The sequence below is a fragment of the Hyperoodon ampullatus genome (assembly GCF_949752795.1).
Source record: "Hyperoodon ampullatus genome assembly, chromosome: 10".
In the NCBI taxonomy this organism is placed as follows: Eukaryota; Metazoa; Chordata; class Mammalia; order Artiodactyla; family Ziphiidae; genus Hyperoodon; species Hyperoodon ampullatus.
In genome coordinates, this window is record NC_136923.1 from 38,752,457 (window position 1) to 38,773,561 (window position 21,105).

Here is a 21,105-nt window from a genome sequence, read left to right on the forward strand (position 1 = left end):
GCGCGCGCGGCGTGTGGCTCCCGTCGTCTGCCCAAGTCTCAACTCAGCGCATTGGCCGGCGACTCGCTGGTCTGGAGCCCCCGCCCGCCGGGTCCCTGACCCCGCGCCCCGTCGCGCCCGATTCCCGGCATGCCCCGCGCCCGAAAAGGCAGCGCGCCCCGCAGAGGCGGCCAGCGCAGCGGAGGAGGTAAGTGGGGGGCTCTGGGCAACTGAGGAACGTTGAGCTGGGGCCCTGTGTGGGTTCCCGTCGGTGTCCCTAAGAGTCCTGGGGTAGAGACTCCCGCCTCGACCAGTCTGGTGCCACCCGCAACTCTCCCCGTGACCGGCACATGCCCAAGGAGTCAGCGGCCACGTGTGCGCCTAACTTGAGTGCGCCGCCCGCTTGCCCGGAGCCCTCGCTCCCCGCCCGCACCTGGTCCGCACATCCCGGCCTTGGTTGGTTTCCTCATTGCCTCTCTACCCAAGTTGTCTGTTGTGATGGACAAACAGGCCAGACGGAGCAGGAAGCCAGCCCCCACTCTAAGCCCTGATCCTTGCCTGGACTGGACTAGGAAGTTGGCCGGAGGCCTGGGCTATCCCAGAGAACTGAGAGAGGGGATGGTGGGGAAGCTGCAAAATTTGGGCCTTGACTGCCTGGACCTAGAAGGTTGATGAGCGCCCTGGAGCCGGAGGCAGTCCAGAGAGTCGCTTATCGGGTCGACCAGAGGAGCATGTCCTGGTGCAGTAAACACATATGTTTACTCTGTAGGGATGGGGTGCCTCTTAGGCACAGCTCAGATCTGGCCGCCACTTCAGTGGGGCTTGGGTGAGGGTGTTACTGAACCAAACATGGGTCTGCTTGCCCCGGAGCAGTAAAGACAATCTACTGATGAAACCGCAGAAATGCATTGGTTGGGGGGGTGGGGGCAGTGCGTGGTCCGAGTAGCTCCCGTTCGTTAGAGCAGAAAGAATTCAGGGAGAGGCAAAGTGATAGATAAGAAGTGACTTATTAGAGTAGGACACTTGAGAGGCTTACAAGGGGGTGGGTTAGAGGGTGCCATCTGGAGAACATGGTGAGCTATAGTTTTATAATCAAAGGAAGAATGGGGAGGGTGAGAAGACCACCTTCTTCCTCATTATTGAGGAGACATCAAGCTTCCATCATCAATTCCTTTTCCAAGTCGGGTGGGGAGTTTTCTTGTTCCTACATGGTCAAACCAGGACTGTCATGGCGCAATGGAAATGAGCAAAAAGGCGGTAACATACACTAACATATGATAAATCATTTCAAGTTTTAGTATAATGTCACCCTTTCCTTATATGTTTGTTTTTAGTGCACGTATGTCCTAGGAATCATTAACCTGAGCTCACTGGGCAGGATGTGGGTCTCATTCCACCATTGTTTTGTTGTTTTGTGGCATGTCTCATGCTTCTGTTGCATGGTTTTGTGGTTAAGCAAACCTGCTTTCTTGAGTGATCATTAACTTACAGGGGTCTCCCATACTTTTTTCTTTACTTACAATCACTTACTGGGATTAACTATTTAATCACCTACTTTGTCCTTTTACTCTGTCCGTATCATTCCCGCCTCCAGGTGTTTACCCTTTGTGCTTAAAGGGGTGTAAGGGGTGACAACCTATCATTAACTACTTTCTGCTGAGATGGAATGTAGGCCTGCCTGGGGAAGAAGTAAAACACCTGGCTGACTGTCCCTTCTCTGTTAGGAGAACCAGAAGCCAATGCCCCTCTGGTTAGCATTATTCTTTTAGCCCTTGTGGACGTTAAGCATCGGAGGATGAGTTTATAAAAGATACAAGTTGAAAGAAATACAGCAGGGACTTCCTTGGTGGTGCAGTGGTTAAGAATCCGCCTGGGGGCTTCCCTGGTGGCGCAGTGGTTGAGAGTCCGCCTGCCGATGCAGGGGACACGGGTTCGTGCCCCGGTCTGGGAAGATCCCACATACCGCGGAGCGGCTGGGCCCGTGAGCCATGGCTGTTGAGCCTGCGCGTCCGGAGCCTGTGCTCCACAACGGGAGAGGCTACAACAGTGAGAGGCCCGCGTACCGCAAAAAAAAAAATAAATAAATAAATAAGAATCCGCCTGCCAGGCTTCCCTGGTGGCACAGTGGTCGAGAGTCCGCCTGTCGATGCAGGGGACACGGGTTCGTGCCCCGGTCCGGGAAGATCCCACATGCCACGGAGCGGCTGGGCCCGTGAGCCATGGCCGCTGAGCCTGCGCGTCCGGAGCCTGTGTTCCACAACGGGAGAGGCCACAGCAGTGAGAGGCCCGCGTACTGCAAAAAAAAAAAAAATCACAGGTTCAATCCCTGGTCTGGGAAGATCCCACATGCCAAGGAGCAACTAAGCCCGTGCACCACAACTACTGAGCCTGTGCTCTAGAGCCCATGAGCCACAACTGCTGAAGCCCACACGCCTAGAGCCCGTGCTCCGCAACAAGGGAAGCCACCACAATGAGAAGCCTGCGCACCACAATGAAGAGTAGCCCCCGCTCTCTGCAACTAGAGAAAGCCCGCGTGCAGCAACGAAGACCCAATGCAGCCAAAAAAATAAATAAAATAAATAAGTTTATTTAAGAAAAAAAGAAAGAAATACAGCAATAAGCATTAGAAGAGTTACTAAAAGAGATTGTAGCCATAATCTTGGAGACCCAAACCATTTTTTCAAAATATTTTACAAATCTGGAAGGCAGTTACTTGAGGCCTCAATCTGTTTGCTTTTGGCTAGGCCCGGAGCCTTAATGTTTTATACTTTGGGGTTTATTGAGACTTTTATTTTAGTTATAGATCTACTCTGTTTTTCTTTTTTTGTTGTTGTTAATATCATTTAGTGATAAGGGTGGCTTCCTTGTCCCTCGAGAAACAGAGTGTCCCCTAATCTAGTTAATAAGTCCCTTCCATTAAAGAGAGAGGACAATCAGGCACAAACAAAAAGGAAGGTAAAAACGACCAGCCATTGATGTTGCACAAAAGGGGTTCCAGGAAAGTGTGCCCCTGTCTCTTTCTTGACACTCCCATTACATATTTCCTATGGTTGTTAAGGCTTTCAGTCTTGGGTTAAGACTGAAAGGGTTGCACTGGTGTTTATGAGAAATTTTATCAAGTGGCTCGCCACGTCAATTACCACCCAAAGTTTGAGGCTGGACACTAGTTATGTAGATGGTATCTCTAGGTGGATCCCCTTTTGGCCTTGGGCCCCCCTCAGTCTTTCGATTGTAAAACCATCAAAGGCCGAGGGGTCCCTGTCACTTTCTGGCGTCTGGGGCATTCCCTCTGCCAGTGCCCTGGCTGTTTGAAAAGGGTACATTGATCACAATCTTTCCTTCAGTGCCCCCTTGTCCATGTAGGGTACACTGGTTTTGTCTCGGTACCCACGGGCCCTGTGGTTTACCATGGCCAGATTGGCCCAGAAAGCCCAGCCTCCCCTTTAGTGGTTTTTCAGAGGACCAAGTTACTGCCATCATTTGGACCTTTTGTATATTTCTTGGGGTGCATTTAATCTTTTAGGTTATATTCCTATTATTGAAAACTGAATAAGCCAATTGGAGCAAGTCGCTTATAGTGTCTGAGGACCGGCCATTGCTTTTTACCACATATTTATTTATTTAAAAAATGTATGTATTTATTTGGCTGCGTTGGGTCTTCGTTGCTGCACGCGGGCTTTCTCTAGTTGCAGAGAGCGGGGGCTACTCTTCGTTGTGGTGCCCACGCTTCTCATTTCAGTGGCTTCTCTTGTTGCGGAGCACGGGCTCTAGGTGCGCAGGCTTCAGTAGTTGTGGTGTGCGGGCTTCAGTAGTTGTAGCTTGCGTGCTCTAGAACGCAGGCTCAGTAGTCGTGGCACAGGGGCTTTAGTTGCTCCAACGGGCCTCTCCCGTTGTGGAACACAGGCTCCGGACGCGCAGGCTCAGCGGCCATGGCTCACGGGCCCAGCCGCTCTGTGGCATGTGGGATCTTCCCAGACCAGGGCTCGAACCCGTGTCCCCTGCATCGGCAGGTGGACTCTCAACCACTGCGCCACCACGGAAGCCCGGCAGACGGATTCTTAACCACTGTGCCACCAGGGAAGTCCGGCCATTGCTTTTTGAATTTTGTGCCTGTTGTCTGGGGCAGACTGGGCTATGAAATGCATAGCCAAAAGGGACTCCCTCCCGAGAGGAGGGAGCCACATTCATATACTTCTAAAAAGTTTCTATTAACCTTTCTTGAAATACTGTCAGATTTTCGTTTAATTCCTGTTGAACTTTTTTTACTTTTTCATAATTGACAGGTTTTACTGAAAACATTTTTATAGCCTTTATTAAACAATTAATCATATGGTCCCATCTATCCCTATGAATAGAATTTATTTAGTAATTCCACTGTGGGTCTGCCTCGGGGACAGCTTTGTTCCCCAAGCAGTACACTGTGTGGCCCTGTTGGTCTCAGGCTGCCAGTATTATATGCTGTTCTTTCTCTGGGGTGCAGCAGTTGGATAAGATTTGTAAATTCCCCCTGGTGAGATCATTAACCAAGTAAACTTCTTTGTGGAAAGCTTAGAATCCTCAGAAAAACTTTCCAACTTCTGCCAGACTTAAATCGGACATTGAAAAAAGCACATGAACTCTTATTGTTTCTTTTTTTTTTAATTTATTTATTTTAATTTATTTATTTTTGGCTGCATTGGATTTTCGTTGCTGCATGTGGGCTTTCTCTAATTGCAGCGAGCGGGGGCTACCCTTTCGTTGCAGTGTGCGGGCTTCTCATTGAGGTGGCTTCTCTTGTTGTAGAGCACGGGCTCTAGGCTCACAGGCTTCAGTAGTTGTGGCATGCAGTCTCAGTAGTTGTGGCTCGCAGGCTCTAGAGCGCAGGCTCAGTAGCTGTGGCACACAGGCTTAGTCACTCCGTGGCATGTGGGATCTTCCCGGACCAGGGCTCGAACACATGTCCCCTGCATTGGCAGCAGGATTCTCAAACACTGCGCCACCAGGGAAGCCCTCTTATTGTTTCTTGATTTTTATTATAAATTTCTCTTAGAGGCAGAGCCCTAGAGGCAGGTGGTTAGTAACTTACTCCTCTGCGGGTGCTAGCTGGGCTGAAAATGGGCCCATTGGGTAACTCGGAGTACAGAGGAGCTCCTGAATGTATCGGAGGTCTCTCCTTACCCTTGGGTGCATTTTTCCCTGGGATAATAGTCTCCGCTGGAGGAATGGCTCCTGCCTGTAAGATAGCCCTCGTTGGAGCAGCCATTTCCAAGGACACAGCAGCTTCCACTGGAGCAATGGTTAGCTATCTAAAAGTTTCGTTTCCCTGTCAAAATCCACCATGCAATTTAATCAAGATTTGTACTTACAACTTTATAAATTTATTTATTTATTTATTTATGGCTGTGTTGGGTCTTCCTTTCTGTGCAAGGGCTTTCTCTAGTTGTGGCGAGCAGGGGCCACTCTTCATCGCGGTGCGTGGGCCTCTCACTGTCGCGGCCTCTCCCGTTGCGGAGCACAGGCTCCAGACGCGCAGGCTCAGTAGTTGTGGCTCATGGGCCCAGTCGCTCCGCGGCATGCGGGATCCTCCCAGACCAGGGTTCGAACCCGTGTCCCCTGCATTGGCAGGCAGACTCTCAACCACTGCACCACCAGGGAAGCCCTGTACTTACAACTTTAGATGTTATCTCTTCTTTTTTTTTTTCAATGTTAATTTACTTATTTGGCTGCGCCAGGTCTTTGTTGCTGCACGTGGGATCTTCATTGCTTCATTCGGGATCTTTAGTTGCGGCATGTGGGATCTAGTTCCCTAACCAAGGATTGAACCTGGGCGCCCAGCCTTGGGAGCACGGAGTCCCAACCACTGGACCACCAGCGAAGTCCCTAGATGTTATCTCTTCTAAAGTAGTCTCCCAACAAGGTGTTAATGCCAGAGAACTTGCCACAAAGGAGTAGTACAGAAGGTGTCCCCAGTGGTGTTGACAATGAGCAAACCGTCTTGCTGCAAACTGGAAATAAAGGGTCAGCACTTGTAAGGGTCGGAGGAGGGGAAGACTGACATCAGGGCTCAGGAAGTCCTCCATTGGGCACTTCTAGTAATTAGGGTAAAAGTACCTTAATTCTTGGAAGTTGATTCCCTTCAGTTTCTTTGTGCCTGATGTACTTGAGAATACCTGATAAGAGGCCTTTTATCTAGGTTGGACACATTCTTTTAAATGATTTTTTTAAACAAATTTATTTATTTTATTTATTTTATTTTTGCCAGCGTTGGGTCTTTGTTGCTGCGCACAGGCTTTTCTCTGGTTGCAGCAAGCAGGGGCTACTCTTCACTTTGGTGTGCAGATTTCCATTGCGGTGGCTTCTCTTGTCAAGGAGCGCAGGCTCTAGGAGCACGGGCTTCAGTAGTTGTGGCTCGCAGGCTCTAGAGTGCAGACTCAGTAGTTGTGGCGCATGGGCTTAGTTGCTCTGCGGCATGTGGGATCTTCCCAGACCAGGGCTCGAACCCGTGTCCCCTGCATTGGCAGGAGGATTCTTAACCACTGTGCCACCAGGGAAGCTCTAAATGATTTTTTTTTCCTTGTATGTATTATCCCCTGGTTATACATTATGGGCACCTAATTTTCATCCAAGGATAGATTACAGTGATCAGCTTTAGAAACAAGCTTAGAATATCTTTTTAATAACTTAATTAACCTTTACAATAATATAACATAGCAACAAAGAGCTGTTTGAAAAGTGAGAGTTTTTTGGGAGTTTGTTTTACGTTACAAAATTTTATACTGGAGTATAGTTGATTTACGATGTTGTGTTTCAGGTGTACAGCAAAGTGATTTAGTTATACATATACATATATTCATTCTTTTTCAGATTCTTTTCTCAGCTGGGTTATCACAGAATATTGAGTAGAGTTCTCTGTATTATACAGTAGGACCTTGCTGATTATCTACCTTATATATAGTGATGTGTATGTGTTAATCCCAAGTTCCTGATTTATCCTTCTCCCTTACATTTCCCCTTTGGTAACCATAAGTTTGATTTTGAGATCTGTGAGTCTGTTTCTGTATTGTAAATTAGTTCATTTGGTATCATTTTTAAAATTAGATTCCACATATAAGTGAGGTCATATGATAAATTGTCTTTCTCTGTCTGACTTGCTTCACTTAGTATGATAACCTCTAGATCCATCCATGTTGCTGCAAAGGCCATTATTTTATTCTTTTTTTTTTTTTACTGTAATCTTTTTTTTGAATTTTATTTTGTTTATTTTTTTATACAGCAGATTCTTATTAGTCATCAATTTTATACACATCAGTGTATACATGTCAATCCCAATCACCCAATTCAGCCCACCACCACCCCTAGCCGCCTGCCGCTTTCCCCCTTGGTGTCCCTACGTTTATTCTCTACATCTGTGTCTCAATTTCTGCCCTGCAGACTGGTTCATCTGTACCATTTTTCTAGGTTCCACATATATGCGTTAATATACGATATTTGTTTTTCTCTTTCTGACTGACTTCACTCTGTATGACAGTCTCTAGATCCATCCGCGTCTCAACAAATGCCCCAGTGTTGTTCCTTTTTATGACTGAGTAATATTGCATTGTATATATGTACCACATCTTCTTTATCCATTTGTCTGTCGATGGGCATTTAGGTTGCTTCCATGACCTGGCTATGGTAAACAGTGCTCCAGTGAACATTGGGGTGCATGTGTCTTTTTGAATTACGTTTTTCTCTGGGTATATGCTAGGTGGTGGGATTGCTGGGTCATATGGTAATTCTATTTTTAGTTTTTTAAGAAACCTCCATACTGTTCTCCATAGTGGCTGTATCAATTTACATTCCCACCAACAGTGCAAGAGGGTTCCCTTTTCTCCACACCCTCTCCAGCATGTGTTGTTTGTAGATTTTCTGATGATGCCCATTCTAACTGGTGTGAGGTGATACCTCATTGTAGTTTTTTTTCCATTTATTTTGATTTATTTTATTTAATTTATTTATTCTTTTACATCTTTATTGGGGTATAATTGCTTTACAATGGTGTGCTAGTTTCTGCTTTATAACAAAGTGAATCAGTTATACATATACATACGTTCCCATATCTCTTCCCTCTTGCGTCTCCCTCCCTCCCACCCTCCCTATCCCACCCCTCTAGGTGGTCACAAAGCACTGAGCTGATCTCTCTGTGCTATGCGGCTGCTTCCCACTAGCTATCTATTTTACGTTTGGTAGTGTATATATGTCCATGCCACCCTCTCGCTTTGTCACAGCTTACCCTTCCCCCTCCCCATATCCTCAAGTCCATTCTCTAGTAGGTCTGTGTCTTTATTCCTGTCTTACCCCTAGGTTCTTCATGACATTTTTTTCCTTAAATTCCATATATATGTGTTAGCATACAGTATTTGTCTTTCTCTTTCTGACTTACTTCACTCTGTATGACAGACTCTGGGTCCATCCACCTCATTACAAATAGCTCAATTTCGTTTCTTTTTATGGCTGAGTAATATTCCATTGTATATATGTGCCACATCTTCTTTATCCATTCATCCAATGATGGACACTTAGGTTGTTTCCATCTCCGGGCTATTGTAAATAGAGCTGCAATGAACATTTTGGTACATGACTCTTTTTGAATTATGGTTTTCTCAGGGTATATGCCCAGTAGTGGGATTGCTGGGTCGTATGGTAGTTCTATTTGTAGTTTTTTAAGGAACCTCCATACTGTTCTCCATAGTGGCTCTACCAATTCACATTCCCACCAGCAGTGCAAGAGTGTTCCCTTTTCTCCACACCCTCTCCAGCATTTATTGTTTCTAGATTTTTTCATGATGGCCATTCTGACTGGTGTGAGATGATATCTCATTGTAGTTTTGATTTGCATTTCTCTAATGATTAATGATGTTGAGCATTCTTTCATGTGTTTGTTGGCAGTCTGTATATCTTCTTTGGAGAAATGTCTATTTAGGTCTTCTGCCCATTTTTGGATTGGGTTGTTTGTTTTTTTGTTATTGAGCTGCATGAGCTGCTTATAAATTTTGGAGATTAATCCTTTGTCTGTTGCTTCATTTGCAAATATTTTCTCCCATTCTGAGGGTTGTCTTTTGGTCTTGTTTATGGTTTCCTTTGCTGTGCAAAAGCTTTGAAGTTTCATTAGGTCCCATTTGTTTATTTTTGTTTTTATTTCCATTTCTCTGGGAGGTGGGTCAAAAAGATCTTGCTGTAATTTATGTCATAGAGTGTTCTGCCTATGTTTTCCTCTAAGAGTTTGATAGTCTCTGGCCTTACATTTAGGTCTTTAATCCATTTTGAGCTTATTTTTGTGTATGGTGTTAGGGAGTGATCTAATCTCATACTTTTACATGTACCTGTCCAGTTTTCCCAGCACGACTTATTGAAGAGGCTGTCCTTTCTCCACTGTACATCCCTGCCTCCTTTATCAAAGATAAGGTGACCATATGTGCGTGGGTTTATCTCTGGGCTTTCTATCTTGTTCCATTGATCTATATTTCTGTTTTTGTGCCAGTACCATACTGTCTTGATTACTGTAGCTTTGTAGTATAGTCTGAAGTCAGGAAGCCTGATTCCTCCAGCTCCGTTTTTCATTCTCAAGATTGCTTTGGCTATTCGGGGTCTTTTGTGTTTCCATACAAATTGTGAAATTTTTTGTTCTAGTTCTGTGAGAAATGCCAGTGGTAGTTTGATAGGAATTGCATTGAATCTGTAGATTGCTTTGGGTAGTAGAGTCATTTTCACAATGTTGATTCTTCCAATCCAAGAACATGGTACATCTCTCCATCTATTTGTATCATCTTTAATTTCTTTCATCAGTGTCTTATAATTTTCTGCATACAGGTCTTTTGTCTCCTTAGGTAGGTTTATTCCTAGATATTTTATTCTTTTTGTTGCAGTGGTAAATGGGAGTGTTTCCTTGATTTCACTTTCAGATTTTTCATCATTAGTATATAGGAATGCAAGAGATTTCTGTGCATTAATTTTGTATCCTGCAACTTTACCAAATTCATTGATTAGCTCTAGTAGTTTTCTGGTAGCATCTTTAGGATTCTCTATGTATAGTATCATGTCATCTGCAAACAGCGACAGCTTTACTTCTTCTTTTCCGATTTGGATTCCTTTTATTTCCTTTTCTTCTCTGATTGCTATGGCTAAAACTTCCAAAACTATGTTGAATAAGAGTGGTGAGAGTGGGCAACCTTGTCTTGTTCCTGATCTTAGTGGAAATGGTTTCAGTTTTTCACCATTGAGGACGATGCTGGCTGTGGGTTTGTCATATATGGCCTTTATTATGTTGAGGAAAGTTCCCTCTATGCCTACTTTCTGCAGGGTTTTTATCATAAATGGGTGTTGAATTTTGTCTAAAGCTTTCTCTGCATCTATTGAGATGATCATATGGTTTTTCTCCTTCAATTTGTTAATATGGTGTATCATGTTGATTGATTTGCGTATATTGAAGAATCCTTGCATTCCTGGAATAAACCCCACTTGATCATGGTGTATGATCCTTTTAATGTGCTGTTGGATTCTGTTTGCTAGTATTTTGTTGAGGATTTTTGCATCTATGTTCATCAGTGATATTGGCCTGTAGTTTTCTTTCTTTGTGACATCCTTGTCTGGTTTTGGTATCAAGGTGATGGTGGCCTCGTAGAATGAGTTTGGGAGTGTTCCTCCCTCTGCTATATTTTGGAAGAGTTTGAGAAGGATAGGTGTTAGCTCTTCTCTAAATGTTTGATAGAATTCGCCTGTGAAGCCATCTGGTCCTGGGCTTTTGTTTGTTGGAAGATTTTTAATCACAGTTTCAATTTCAGTGCTTGTGGTTGGTCTGTTCATATTTCTATTTCTTCCTGAGTCAGTCTTGGCAGGTTGTGCATTTCTAAGAATTTGTCCATTTCTTCCAGGTTGTCCATTTTATTGGCATAGAGTTGCTTGTAGTAATCATGATCTTCTGTATTTCTGCAGTGTCAGTCATTACTTCTCCTTTTTCATTTCTAATTCTATTGATTTGAGTCTTCTCCCTTTTTTTCTTGATGAGTCTGGTTAATGCTTTATCAATTTTGTTTATCTTCTCAAAGAACCAGCTTTTAGTTTTATTGATCTTTGCTATCGTCTCCTTCATTTCTTTTTCATTTATTTCTGATCTGATCTTTATGATTTCTTTCCTTCTGCTAACTTTGGGGTTTTTTTGTTCTTCTTTCTCTAATTGCTTTAGGTGAAAGTTTAGGTTGTTTATTCGAGGTGTTTCCTGTTTCTTAAGGTAGGATTGTATTGCTATAAACTTCCCTCTTAGAACTGCTTTTGCTGCATCCCATAGGTTTTGGGTCATCGTGTCTCCATTGTCATTTGTTTCTAGGTATTTTTTGATTTCCTCTTTGATTTCTTCAGTGATCACTTCGTTATTAAGTAGTGTATTGTTTAGCCTCCATGTGTTTGTATTGTTTACAGCTCTTTTCCTGTAATTGATATCTAGTCTCATAGCGTTGTGGTCGGAAAAGATACTTGATACAATTTCAATTTTTTAAAATTTACCAAGGCTTGATTTGTGACCCAAGATATGATCTGTCCTGCAGAATGTTCCATGAGCACTTGAGGAAAATGTGTATTCTGTTGTTTTTGAATGGAATGTTCTATAAATATCAATTAAGTCTATCTTGTTTAATGTATCATTTAAAGCTTGTGTTTCCTTATTTATTTTCATTTTGTATGATCTGCCCATTGGTGAAAGTGGGGTGTTAAAGTCCCCTACTATGAATGTGTTACTGTCGATTTCCCCTTTTATGGCTGTTAGTATTTGCCTTATGTATTGAGGTGCTCCTATGTTGGGTGCATAAATATTTACAATTGTTATATCTTCTTCTTGGATCGATCCCTTGATCATTATGTAGTGTCCTTCTTTGTCTCTTCTAATAGTCTTTATTTTAAAGTCTATTTTGTCTGATATGAGAATTGCTACTCCAGCTTTCTTTTGGTTTTCATTTGTATGGAATATCTTTTTCCATCCCCTCACTTTCAGTCTGTATGTGTCTCTAGGTCTGAAGTGGGTCTCTTGTAGACAGCATATATATGGGTCTTATTTTTGTATCTATGCAGCCAGTCTGTGTCTTTTGGTTGGAGCATTTAATCCATTTACATTTAAGGTATTATCGATATGTATGTTCCTATTCCCATTTTCTTAATTATTTTGGGCTTGTTATTGTAGATCTTTTCCTTCTCTTGTGTTTCTTGCCTAGAGAAGGTCCTTTAGCATTTGTTGTAAAGCTGGTTTGGTGGTGCTGAACTCTCTGTTTTTGCTTATCTGTAAAGGTTTTAAATTCTCCATCAAATCTGAATGAGATCCTTGCTGGGTAGAGTAATCTTGGTTGTAGGTTTTTCTCCTTCATCACTTTAAATATGTCCTGCCAGTCCCTTCTGGCTTGCAGAGTTTCTGCTGGAAGATCAGCTGTTAACCTTATGGGGATTCCCTTGTGTGTTATTTGTTGTTTTTTTCCCTTGCTGCTTTTAATATGTTTTCTTTGTATTTAATTTTTGACAGTTTGATTAATATGTGTCTTGGCGTGTTTCTCCTTGGATTTATCCTGTATGGGACTCTCTGTGCTTCCTGGACTTAACTATTTCCTTTCCCATATTGGGGAAGTTTTCAACTATAATCTCTTCAAATATTTTCTCAGTCCCTTTCTTTTTCTCTTCTTCTTCTGGAACCCCTATAATTCGAATGTTGGTGCGTTTAATGTTGTCCCAGAGGTCTCTGAGACTGTCCTCAGTTCTTTTCATTCTTTTTTTCTTCTGCTTGCAGTAGCTATTTCCACTATTTTATCTTCCAGGTCACTTATTCGTTCTTCTGCCTCAGTTATTCTGCTATTGATCCCATCTAGAGTATTTTTAATTTCATTTATTGTGTTGTTCATCGTTGCTTGTTTCATCTTTAGTTCTTCTGTCCTTGTTAAATGTTTCTTGCATTTTCTCTATTTCCAAGATTTTGGATCATCCTGACTATCAATAATTTGGAATTCTTTTTCAGGTAGACTGCCTATTTCCTCTTCATTTGTTAGGTCAGTGGGTTTTTTATCTTGCTCCTTCATCTGCTGTGTGTTTTTCTGTCTTCTCATTTTGCTTATCTTACTATGTTTGGCGTCTCCTTTTTGCAGGCTGCAGGTTCGTAGTTCCCGTTGTTTTTGGTGTCTGTCCCCAGTGGCTAAAATTGTTTCAGTGGGTTGTGTAGGCTTCCTGGTGGAGGGGACTAGTGCCTGTGTTCTGGTGGATGAGGCTGGATCTTGTCTTTCTGGTGGGCAGGTCCACGTCTGGTGGTGTGTTTTGGGGTGTCTGTGGACTTATTATGATTTTAGGCAGCCTCTCTGCTAATGGTTGGGGTTGTGTTCCTGTCTTGCTAGTTGTTTGGCATAGGGTGTCCAGCGCTGTAGCTTGCTGGTCGTTGAGTGAAGCTGGGTGCTGGTGTTGAGATGGTGATCTCTGGGAGATTTTCGCTGTTTGATATTATGTGGGGCTGGGAGGTCTCTTGTGGACCAGTGTCTTGAAGTTGGCTCTCCCACCTCAGAGGCAGAGCACTGACTCCTGGCTGCAGCACCAAGAGCGTTTCATCCACACAGCTCAGAATAAAAGCGGGGGGGGGGGGCGGGGGGAGAGAGAGAGAGAGAGAGAGAGAGGAAGAAAGAAAAGAAAAGAAAGGAAGAAAGAAGAAAGGATAAAATAAAATTAAGTTATTAAAATAAAAAATAAATATTAAGAAAAAAATTTTTTACAAAGAAAAAAAATGGATGGATAGAACCCTAGAACAAATGGTGACATCAAAGCTATACAGACAGAGGGCTTCCCTGGTGGCGCAGTGGTTGGGAGTCCGCCTGCCGATGCAGGGGATGCGGGTTCGTGCCCCGGTCTGGGAGGGTCCCACGTGCTGCGGAGCGGCTGGGCCCGTGAGCCATGGCTGCTGGGCCTGCGTGTCCGGAGCCTGTGCTCCGCAATGGGAGAGGCCGCAGCAGTGAGAGGCCCACGTACCGCAAAAAATAAAAACAAAAACAAAAACAAACAAACAAAAAAAAAGCTATACAGACAGAATCTCACACAGAAGCATACACATACACACTCACAAAAAGAGGAAAGGGGGAAAAAATAATAAATCTTGCTCTCAAGGTCCACCTCCTCAATTTGGGATTATTCGTTGTCTATTCATGTATTCCACAGATGCAGGGTACATCAAGTTGATTGTGGAGCTTTAATCCGCTGCTTCGGAGGCTGCTGGGAGAGATTTTCCTTTCTCTTCTTTTTTTGCGCAGCTCCGGGGGCTGAGCTTTGGATTTGTCCCTGCCTCTGCGTGTAGGTCGCCTGAGGGCGTCTGTTCCCGCTCAGACAGGACGGGGTTAAAGGAGCAGCTGCTTCGGGGACTCTGGCTCACTCAGGCCGGGGGGAGGAAGGGGTGCGGATGTGGGGCGAACCTGAGGCGGCAGAGTCTGTTGTGAAGTTGCACCAGCCTGAGGTGCGCCGTGCGTTCTCCCGGGGAAGTTGTCCCTGGATCCCGGGACCCTGGCAGTGGCGGGCCGCACAGGCTCCCTGGAAGGGAGGTGTGGATAGTGACCTGTGCTCGCACACAGGCTTCTTGGTGGCGGCAGCAGCAGCCTTAGCGTCTCGTGCCCGTCTCTGGGGTCCGTGCTGTTAGCCGCGGCTCGCACCCGTCTCTGGAGCTCCTTTAAACAGCGCTCTTTAATCCCCTCTCCTTGCGCACCAGGAAACTAAGAGGGAAGAAAAAGTCTCTTGCCTCTTTGGCAGGTCCAGACTTTTCCCCGGACTCCCTCCCGGCTAGCAGTGGTGCAATAACCCCCTGCAGGCTGTGTTCACGCTGACAACCGCAGTCCTCTCCCTGCGCCCCGACCAAAGCCCAAGCCTCAGCTCCCAGCCCCGCCCACCCCGACGGGTGAGCAGACAAGCCTCTCGGGCTGGTGAGTGCCGTGAATGCCGGTCGGCACCGATCCTCTGTGTGGGAATCTCTCCGCTTTGCCCTCCGCACCCCTGTTGCTGCGCTCTCCTCCGTGGCTCTGAAGCTTTCCCCCTCTGCCACCCACAGTCTCCGCCTGTGAGGGGCTTCCTAGTGTGTGGAAACCTTTCCTCCTTCACAGCTCCCTCCCACTGGTGCAGGTCCCGTCCCTATTCTTTTGTCTCTGTTTTTTCTTTTGCCCTACCCAGGTGCGTGGGGAGTTTCTTGCCTTTTGGGAGGTCTGAGGTCTTCTGCCAGCGTTCAGTAGGTGTTCTGTAGGAGTTGTTACACGTGTAGATGTATTTCTGGTGTATCTGTGGGGAGGAAGGTGATCTCCCCATCTTACTCTTCCGCCATCTTCCCGATTACCACCTCATTGTAGTTTTGACTTGCATTTCTCTAATAATTAGTGACATTGAGCAGCTTTTCATGTGCTTCTTGGCCATCTGTATGTCTTCTTTGGAGAAATGTCTATTTAGGTCTTCTGCCCATTTTTGGATTGGGTTGTTTGTTTTTTTTAATATTGAGCTGCATGAGCTGTTTATATATTTTGGAGATTAATCCTTTGTCCGTTGATTCGTTTGCAAATATTTTCTCTCATTCTGAGGGTTGTTTTTTCGTCTTCTTTATGGTTTCCTTTGTGGTGCCAAAGCTTTGAAGTTTCATTAGGTCCCATTTGTTTATTTTTGTTTTTATTTCCATTACTCTAGGAGGTGGGTCAAAAAAGATCTTGCGGGCTTCCCTGGTGGCACAGTGGTTGAGAGTCCGCCTGCCAATGCAGGGGACACGGGTTCGTGCCCTGGTATAGGAAGATCCCACATGCCACGGAGCCGCTGGGCCCGTGAGCCATGGCCGCTGGGCCTGCGCGTCCAGAGCCTGTGCTCTGCAACGGGAGAGGCCACGGCAGTGAGAGGCCCGCGTACAGAAAAAAAAAAGATTAAAAAAAAGATCTTGCCGTGGTTTATGTCAAAGAGTGTTCTTCCTATGTTTTCCTCTAAGAGTTTTATAGTGTCTGGTCTTACATTTAGGTCTCTAATCCATTTTGAATTTTTGCGTATGGTGTTAGGGAGTGTTCTAATTTCATTGTTTTACATGTAGCTGTCCAGTTTTCCCAGCACCACTTACTGAAGAGACTGTCTTTTCTCCATTGTATATCCTTGCCTCCTTTTTCATAGATTAGTTGACCATAGGTGCGTGGGTTTATCTCTGGGCTTTCTGTCTTGTTCCATTGATCTATGTTTCTGTTTTTGTGCCAGTACCATATTGTCTTGATTACTGTAGCTTTGTAGTATAGTCTGAAGTCAGGGAGTCTGATTCCTCCAGCTCCGTTTTTTTCCCTGAAGACTGCTTTGGCTATTCGGGGTCTTTTGTGTCTCCATACAAATTTTAAGATTTTTTGTTCTAGTTCCGTAAAAAATGCCATTGGTAATTTGATAGGGATTGCATTGAATCTGTAGATTGCTTTGGGTAGTACAGTCATTTTCACAATATTGATTATTACAATCCAAGAACATGGTATATCTCTCCATCTGTTGGTATCATCTTTAATTTCTTTCATCAGTGTCTTATAGTTTTCTGCATATAGGTCTTTTGTCTCCCTAGGTAGGTTTATTCCTAAGTATTTTATTCTTTTTGTTGCAGTGGTAAATGGGAATGTTTCCTTAATTTCTCTTTCAGAGTTTTCCTCATTAGTGTATTGGAATGCAAGAGATTTCTGTGCATTAATTTTGTATCCTGCAACGTTACCAAATTCATTGATTAGCTCTAGTAGTTTTCTGGTAGCACCTTTAGGATTCTCTATGTATAGAATCATGTCATCTGCAAACAGTGACAGTTTTACTTCTTTTTTTCCAATTTGTATTCCCTTTTTTTTTTTTTTTTGCGGTATGCGGGCCTCTCACTGTTGTGGCCTCTCCCGTTGCGGATAACGGGCTCCGTACGCGCAGGCTCAGCTACCATGGCTTATGGGCCCAGCCGCTCCATGGCATGTGGGATCCTCCCGGAATGGGACACGAACCCGCATCCCCTGCATCGGGAGGCAGACTCTCAACCACTGCACCACCAGGGAAGCCCTCCAATTTGTATTGCTTTTATTTCTTTTTCTTCTCTGATTGCCGTGGCTAGGACTTCCAAAACTATGTTGAGTAACAGTGGTGAGAGTGGACATCCTTGTCTTGTTCCTGATCTTAGAGGAAATGCTTTCAGTTTTTCACCATTGAGAATGATGTTTGCTGTGGGTTTCTCATATATGGCCTTTATTATGTTGAGGTAGGTTCCCTCTGTGCCCACTTTCTGGAGAGTTTCTATCATAAACCGGTGTTGAATTTTGTCAAAAGCTTTTTCTGCACCTATTGAGATGATCATATGGTTTTTATTCTTCAATTTGTTAATATGGTGTATCACATTGATTGATTTGTGTATATTGAAGAATCCTTGCATCCCTGGGATAAATCCCACTTGATCGTGGTGTATGATCCTTTTAATGTGTTGTTGGATTCTGTTTGCTAGTATTTTGTTGAGGATTTTTGCATCTATATTCATCAATGATATTCGTCTGTAATTTTCTTTTTTTGTAGTATCTTTGTCTGGTTTTGGTATCCGGGTGACGGTGGCCTCATAGAATGAGTTTGGGAATGTTCCTTCCTCCGCAATTTTTTGGAAGAGTTTGAGAAGGATGGGTGTTAGCTCTTCTCTAAATGTTTGATAGAATTCACCTGTGAAGCCATCTGGTCCTGGACTTTTGTTTGTTGGAAGATTTTTTTAAATTTATTTTTATTATATCTGTGGCTGCGTTAGCTTTTTTTAAAATTAATTAATTTATTATTTTTGGCTGTGTTGGGTCTTAGTTTCTGTGCGAGGGCTTTCTCCAGTTGCGGCGAGTAGGGGCCACTCTTCCTTACGTTGCACGGGCCTCTCACTGTTGTGGCCTCTCGTTGCGGATCACAGGCTGCAGACGTGCAGGCTCAGTAGTTGTGGCTCACGGGTCCAGTTGCTCCGTGGCATGTTGGATCCTCCCAGACCAGGGCTCGAACTCGTGTCTCCTGCATTAGCAGGCAGACTCTCAACCACTGCGCCACCAGGGAAGCCCCTGTTGGAAGATTTTTTTTTTTTTTCGGTATGCGGGCCTCTCACTGTTGTGGCCTCTTCCGTTGTGGAGCACAGGCTCTGGACACGCAGGCTCAGTGGCCATGGCTCACGGGCCTAGCCGCTCCGCGGCATGTGGGATCTTCCCAGACCGGGGCACAAACCGTGTCCCCTGCATCGGCAGGCGGACTCTCAACCACTGCGCCACCAGGGAAGCCCTGTTGGAAGATTTTTAATCACAGTTTCAATTTCGTTACTTGTGATTGGTCTGTTCATATTTTCTGTTTCTTCCTGGTTCAGTCTTGGAAGGTTATACCTTTCTAAGAATTTTTCCATTTCTTGCAGGTTGTCCATTTTATTGGCATAGAGTTGCTTGTAGTAGTCTCTTAGGATGCTTTGTATTTCTGTGGTGTCTGTTGTATCTTCTCCTTTTTCATTTCTAATTTTATTGATTTGAGTCCTCTCCCTCTTATTCTTGATGAGTCTGGCTAATGGTTTGTCAATTTTGTTTATCTTCTCAAAGAACCAGCTTTTAGTTTTATTGATCTTTGCTATTGTTTTCTTTGTTTCAATTTCATGTACTTCTGCTCTGAGCTTTATGATTTCTTTCCTTCTGCTAACTTTGGGTTTTGTTTGTTCTTCTTTCTCTAGTTCCTGTAGGTGTAAGGTTAGATTGTTTATTTGAGATTTTTCTTGTTTCTTGAGGTAGGCTTGTATAGTTATAAACTTCCCTCTTAGAACTGCTTTTGCTGCATCCCATAGGTTTTGGATCATCGTGTTTTCATTGTTATTTGTCTCTAGGTATTTTTTGATTTCCTCTTTGATTTCTTCAGTGATCTCTTGGTTATGTAGTAACATATTCTTTAGCCTCCATGTGTTTGTGGTTTTTACGTTTTTCTCCCTGTAATTCATTTCTAATCTCATAGCGCTGTGGTCAGAAAAGATGCTTGATATGATTTCAGTTTTCTTAAATTTACTGAGACTTGATTTGTGACCCAAGATGTGATCTATCCTGGAGAATGTTCTGTGCACACTTGAGAAGAAAGTGTAATCTGCTGTTTTTGGATGGAATGTCCTATAAATATCAATTAAATCTATCTGGTCTATTGTGTCATTTAAAGCTTCTGTTTCCTTATTTATTTTCATTTTGGATGATCTGTCCACTGGTGTAAGTGAGGTGTTAAAGAACACTATTATTGTGTTACTGTCCATTTCCTCTTTTATAGCTGTTAGTTGCCTTATGTATTGAGGTGCTCCTATGTTGGGTGCGTATATATTTATAATTGTTATACCTTCTTCTTGGATTGATCCCTTGATCATTATATAGTGTCCTTCCTTGTCTCTTGTAACATTCTTTATTTGAAAGTCTATTTTATCTGATATGAGTATTGTGACTCTAGCTTTCTTTTGATTTCCATTTGCATGGAACATCTTTTTCCATCCCCTCACTTTCAGTCTGTATGTGTCCCTAGGTCTGAAGTGGGTCTCTTGTAGACAGCATATGGATGGGTCTTGTTTTTGTATCCATTCAGCAAGCCTGTGTCTTTTGGTTGGAGCATTTAAATCCATTCACGTTTAAGGTAATTATCGATATGTATGTTCCTATGACCATTTTCTTAATTCTTCTGGGGGTTTTTTTTGGGTTTTTTGTTTGTTTGTTTTTTAAGCAGAGGTCTTCTTAGAAGCCCATATGATTTAAATTTATTTATTTATTTATTTATTTATGGCTGTGTTGGGTCTTCTTTTCTGTGCGAGGGCTTTCTCTAGTCGTGGCACGCGGGGGCCACTCTTCATCGCGGTACGCGGGCCTGGGTTTGTTTTTGTAGGTCCTTTTCTTCTCTTGTGTTTCCCACTTAGAGAAGTTCCTTTAGCATTTGTTGTAGAGCTGGTTTGGTGGTGCTGAATTCTCTTAGCTTTTGCTTGTCTGTAAAGCTTTTGATTTCTCCATCGAATCTGACTGAGATCCTTGCCGGGTAGAGTAATCTTGGTTGTAGGTTCTTCCCTTTCATCACTTTAAGTATATCATACCACTCCCTTCTGGCTTGAGAGTTTCTGCTGAGAAATCAGCTGTTAACCTTATGGGAGTTCCCTTGTATGTTGTTTGTCGTTTTTCCCTTGCTGCTTTCAATAATTTTTCTTTGTCTTTAATTTTTGCCAGTTTGATTACTATGTGTCTCGGCATGTTTCTCCTTGGTTTTATCCTGTGTGGGACTCTCTGTGCTTCCTGGACTTGGGTGGCTATTTCCTTTCCCATGTTAGGGAAGTTTTCGATTATAATTTCTTCAAATATTTTCTCTGGTCCTTTTTCTCTTCTCCTTCTGTGACCCCTATAATGCGAATGTTGTTGTGTTTAATGTTGTCCCAGAGGTCTCTTAGGCTCTCTTCATTTCTTTTCATTCTTTTTTCTTTATTCTGTTCCGCAGCAGTGAATTCCACCATTCTGTCTTCCAGGTCACTTATCCATTCTTCTGCGTCAGTTATTCTGCTATTGATTCCTTCTAGTGTAGTTTTCATTTCAGTTATTGTATTGTTCATCTCTGTTTATTTGTTCTTTAATTCTTCTAAGTCTTTGTTAAACATTTCTTGTATCTTCTCAACCTTTGTCTCCATTCTTTTTCCGAGGTCCTGGATCATCTTCACTATCTTTATTCTGAATTCTTTTTCTGGAAGGTTGCCTACCTCCACTTCATTTAGTTGTTTTTCTGGGGTTTTATCTTGTTCCTTCATCTGGTACATAGCCCTCTGCCTTTTCACCTTGTCTATCTTTCTGTGAATGTGGTTTTCCTTCCACAGGATGCAGGATTGTAGTTCTTCTTGCTTCTGCTGTCTGCCCTCTGGTGGATGAGGCTATCTGAGGGGCTTGTGCAAGTTTCGTGATGGGAGGGACTGGTGGTGGGTAGAGCTGACTGTTGCTCTGGTGGGCAGAGCTCAGTAAAACTTTAATCCGTTTGACTGCTGATGGGTGGGGCTGGGTACCCTCCCTGTTGGTTGTTTGGCCTGAGGCAGCCCAACACTGGAGCCTGCCTGGGCTCTTTGGTGGGGCTAATGGCCGACTCTGGGAGGGCTCACGC

The 21,105-nt window shown here is 43.8% G+C and overlaps 1 protein-coding gene across 1 annotated transcript in view; it reads left to right on the plus strand.

Moving 5' to 3' along the window:
• Positions 1-129: 129 nt before the first annotated feature.
• Positions 130-21,105, plus strand: part of IFRD2 (interferon related developmental regulator 2) — a gene marked incomplete at its 5' end in the record, with an annotated part of 36,600 nt that continues 15,624 nt past the window's right edge. Inside the window, one exon of the mRNA XM_079712146.1 lies at positions 130-187. Within this exon, the coding sequence (XP_079568272.1) occupies positions 130-187 (58 nt within the window). The remainder of the gene's footprint in view (positions 188-21,105) is intronic.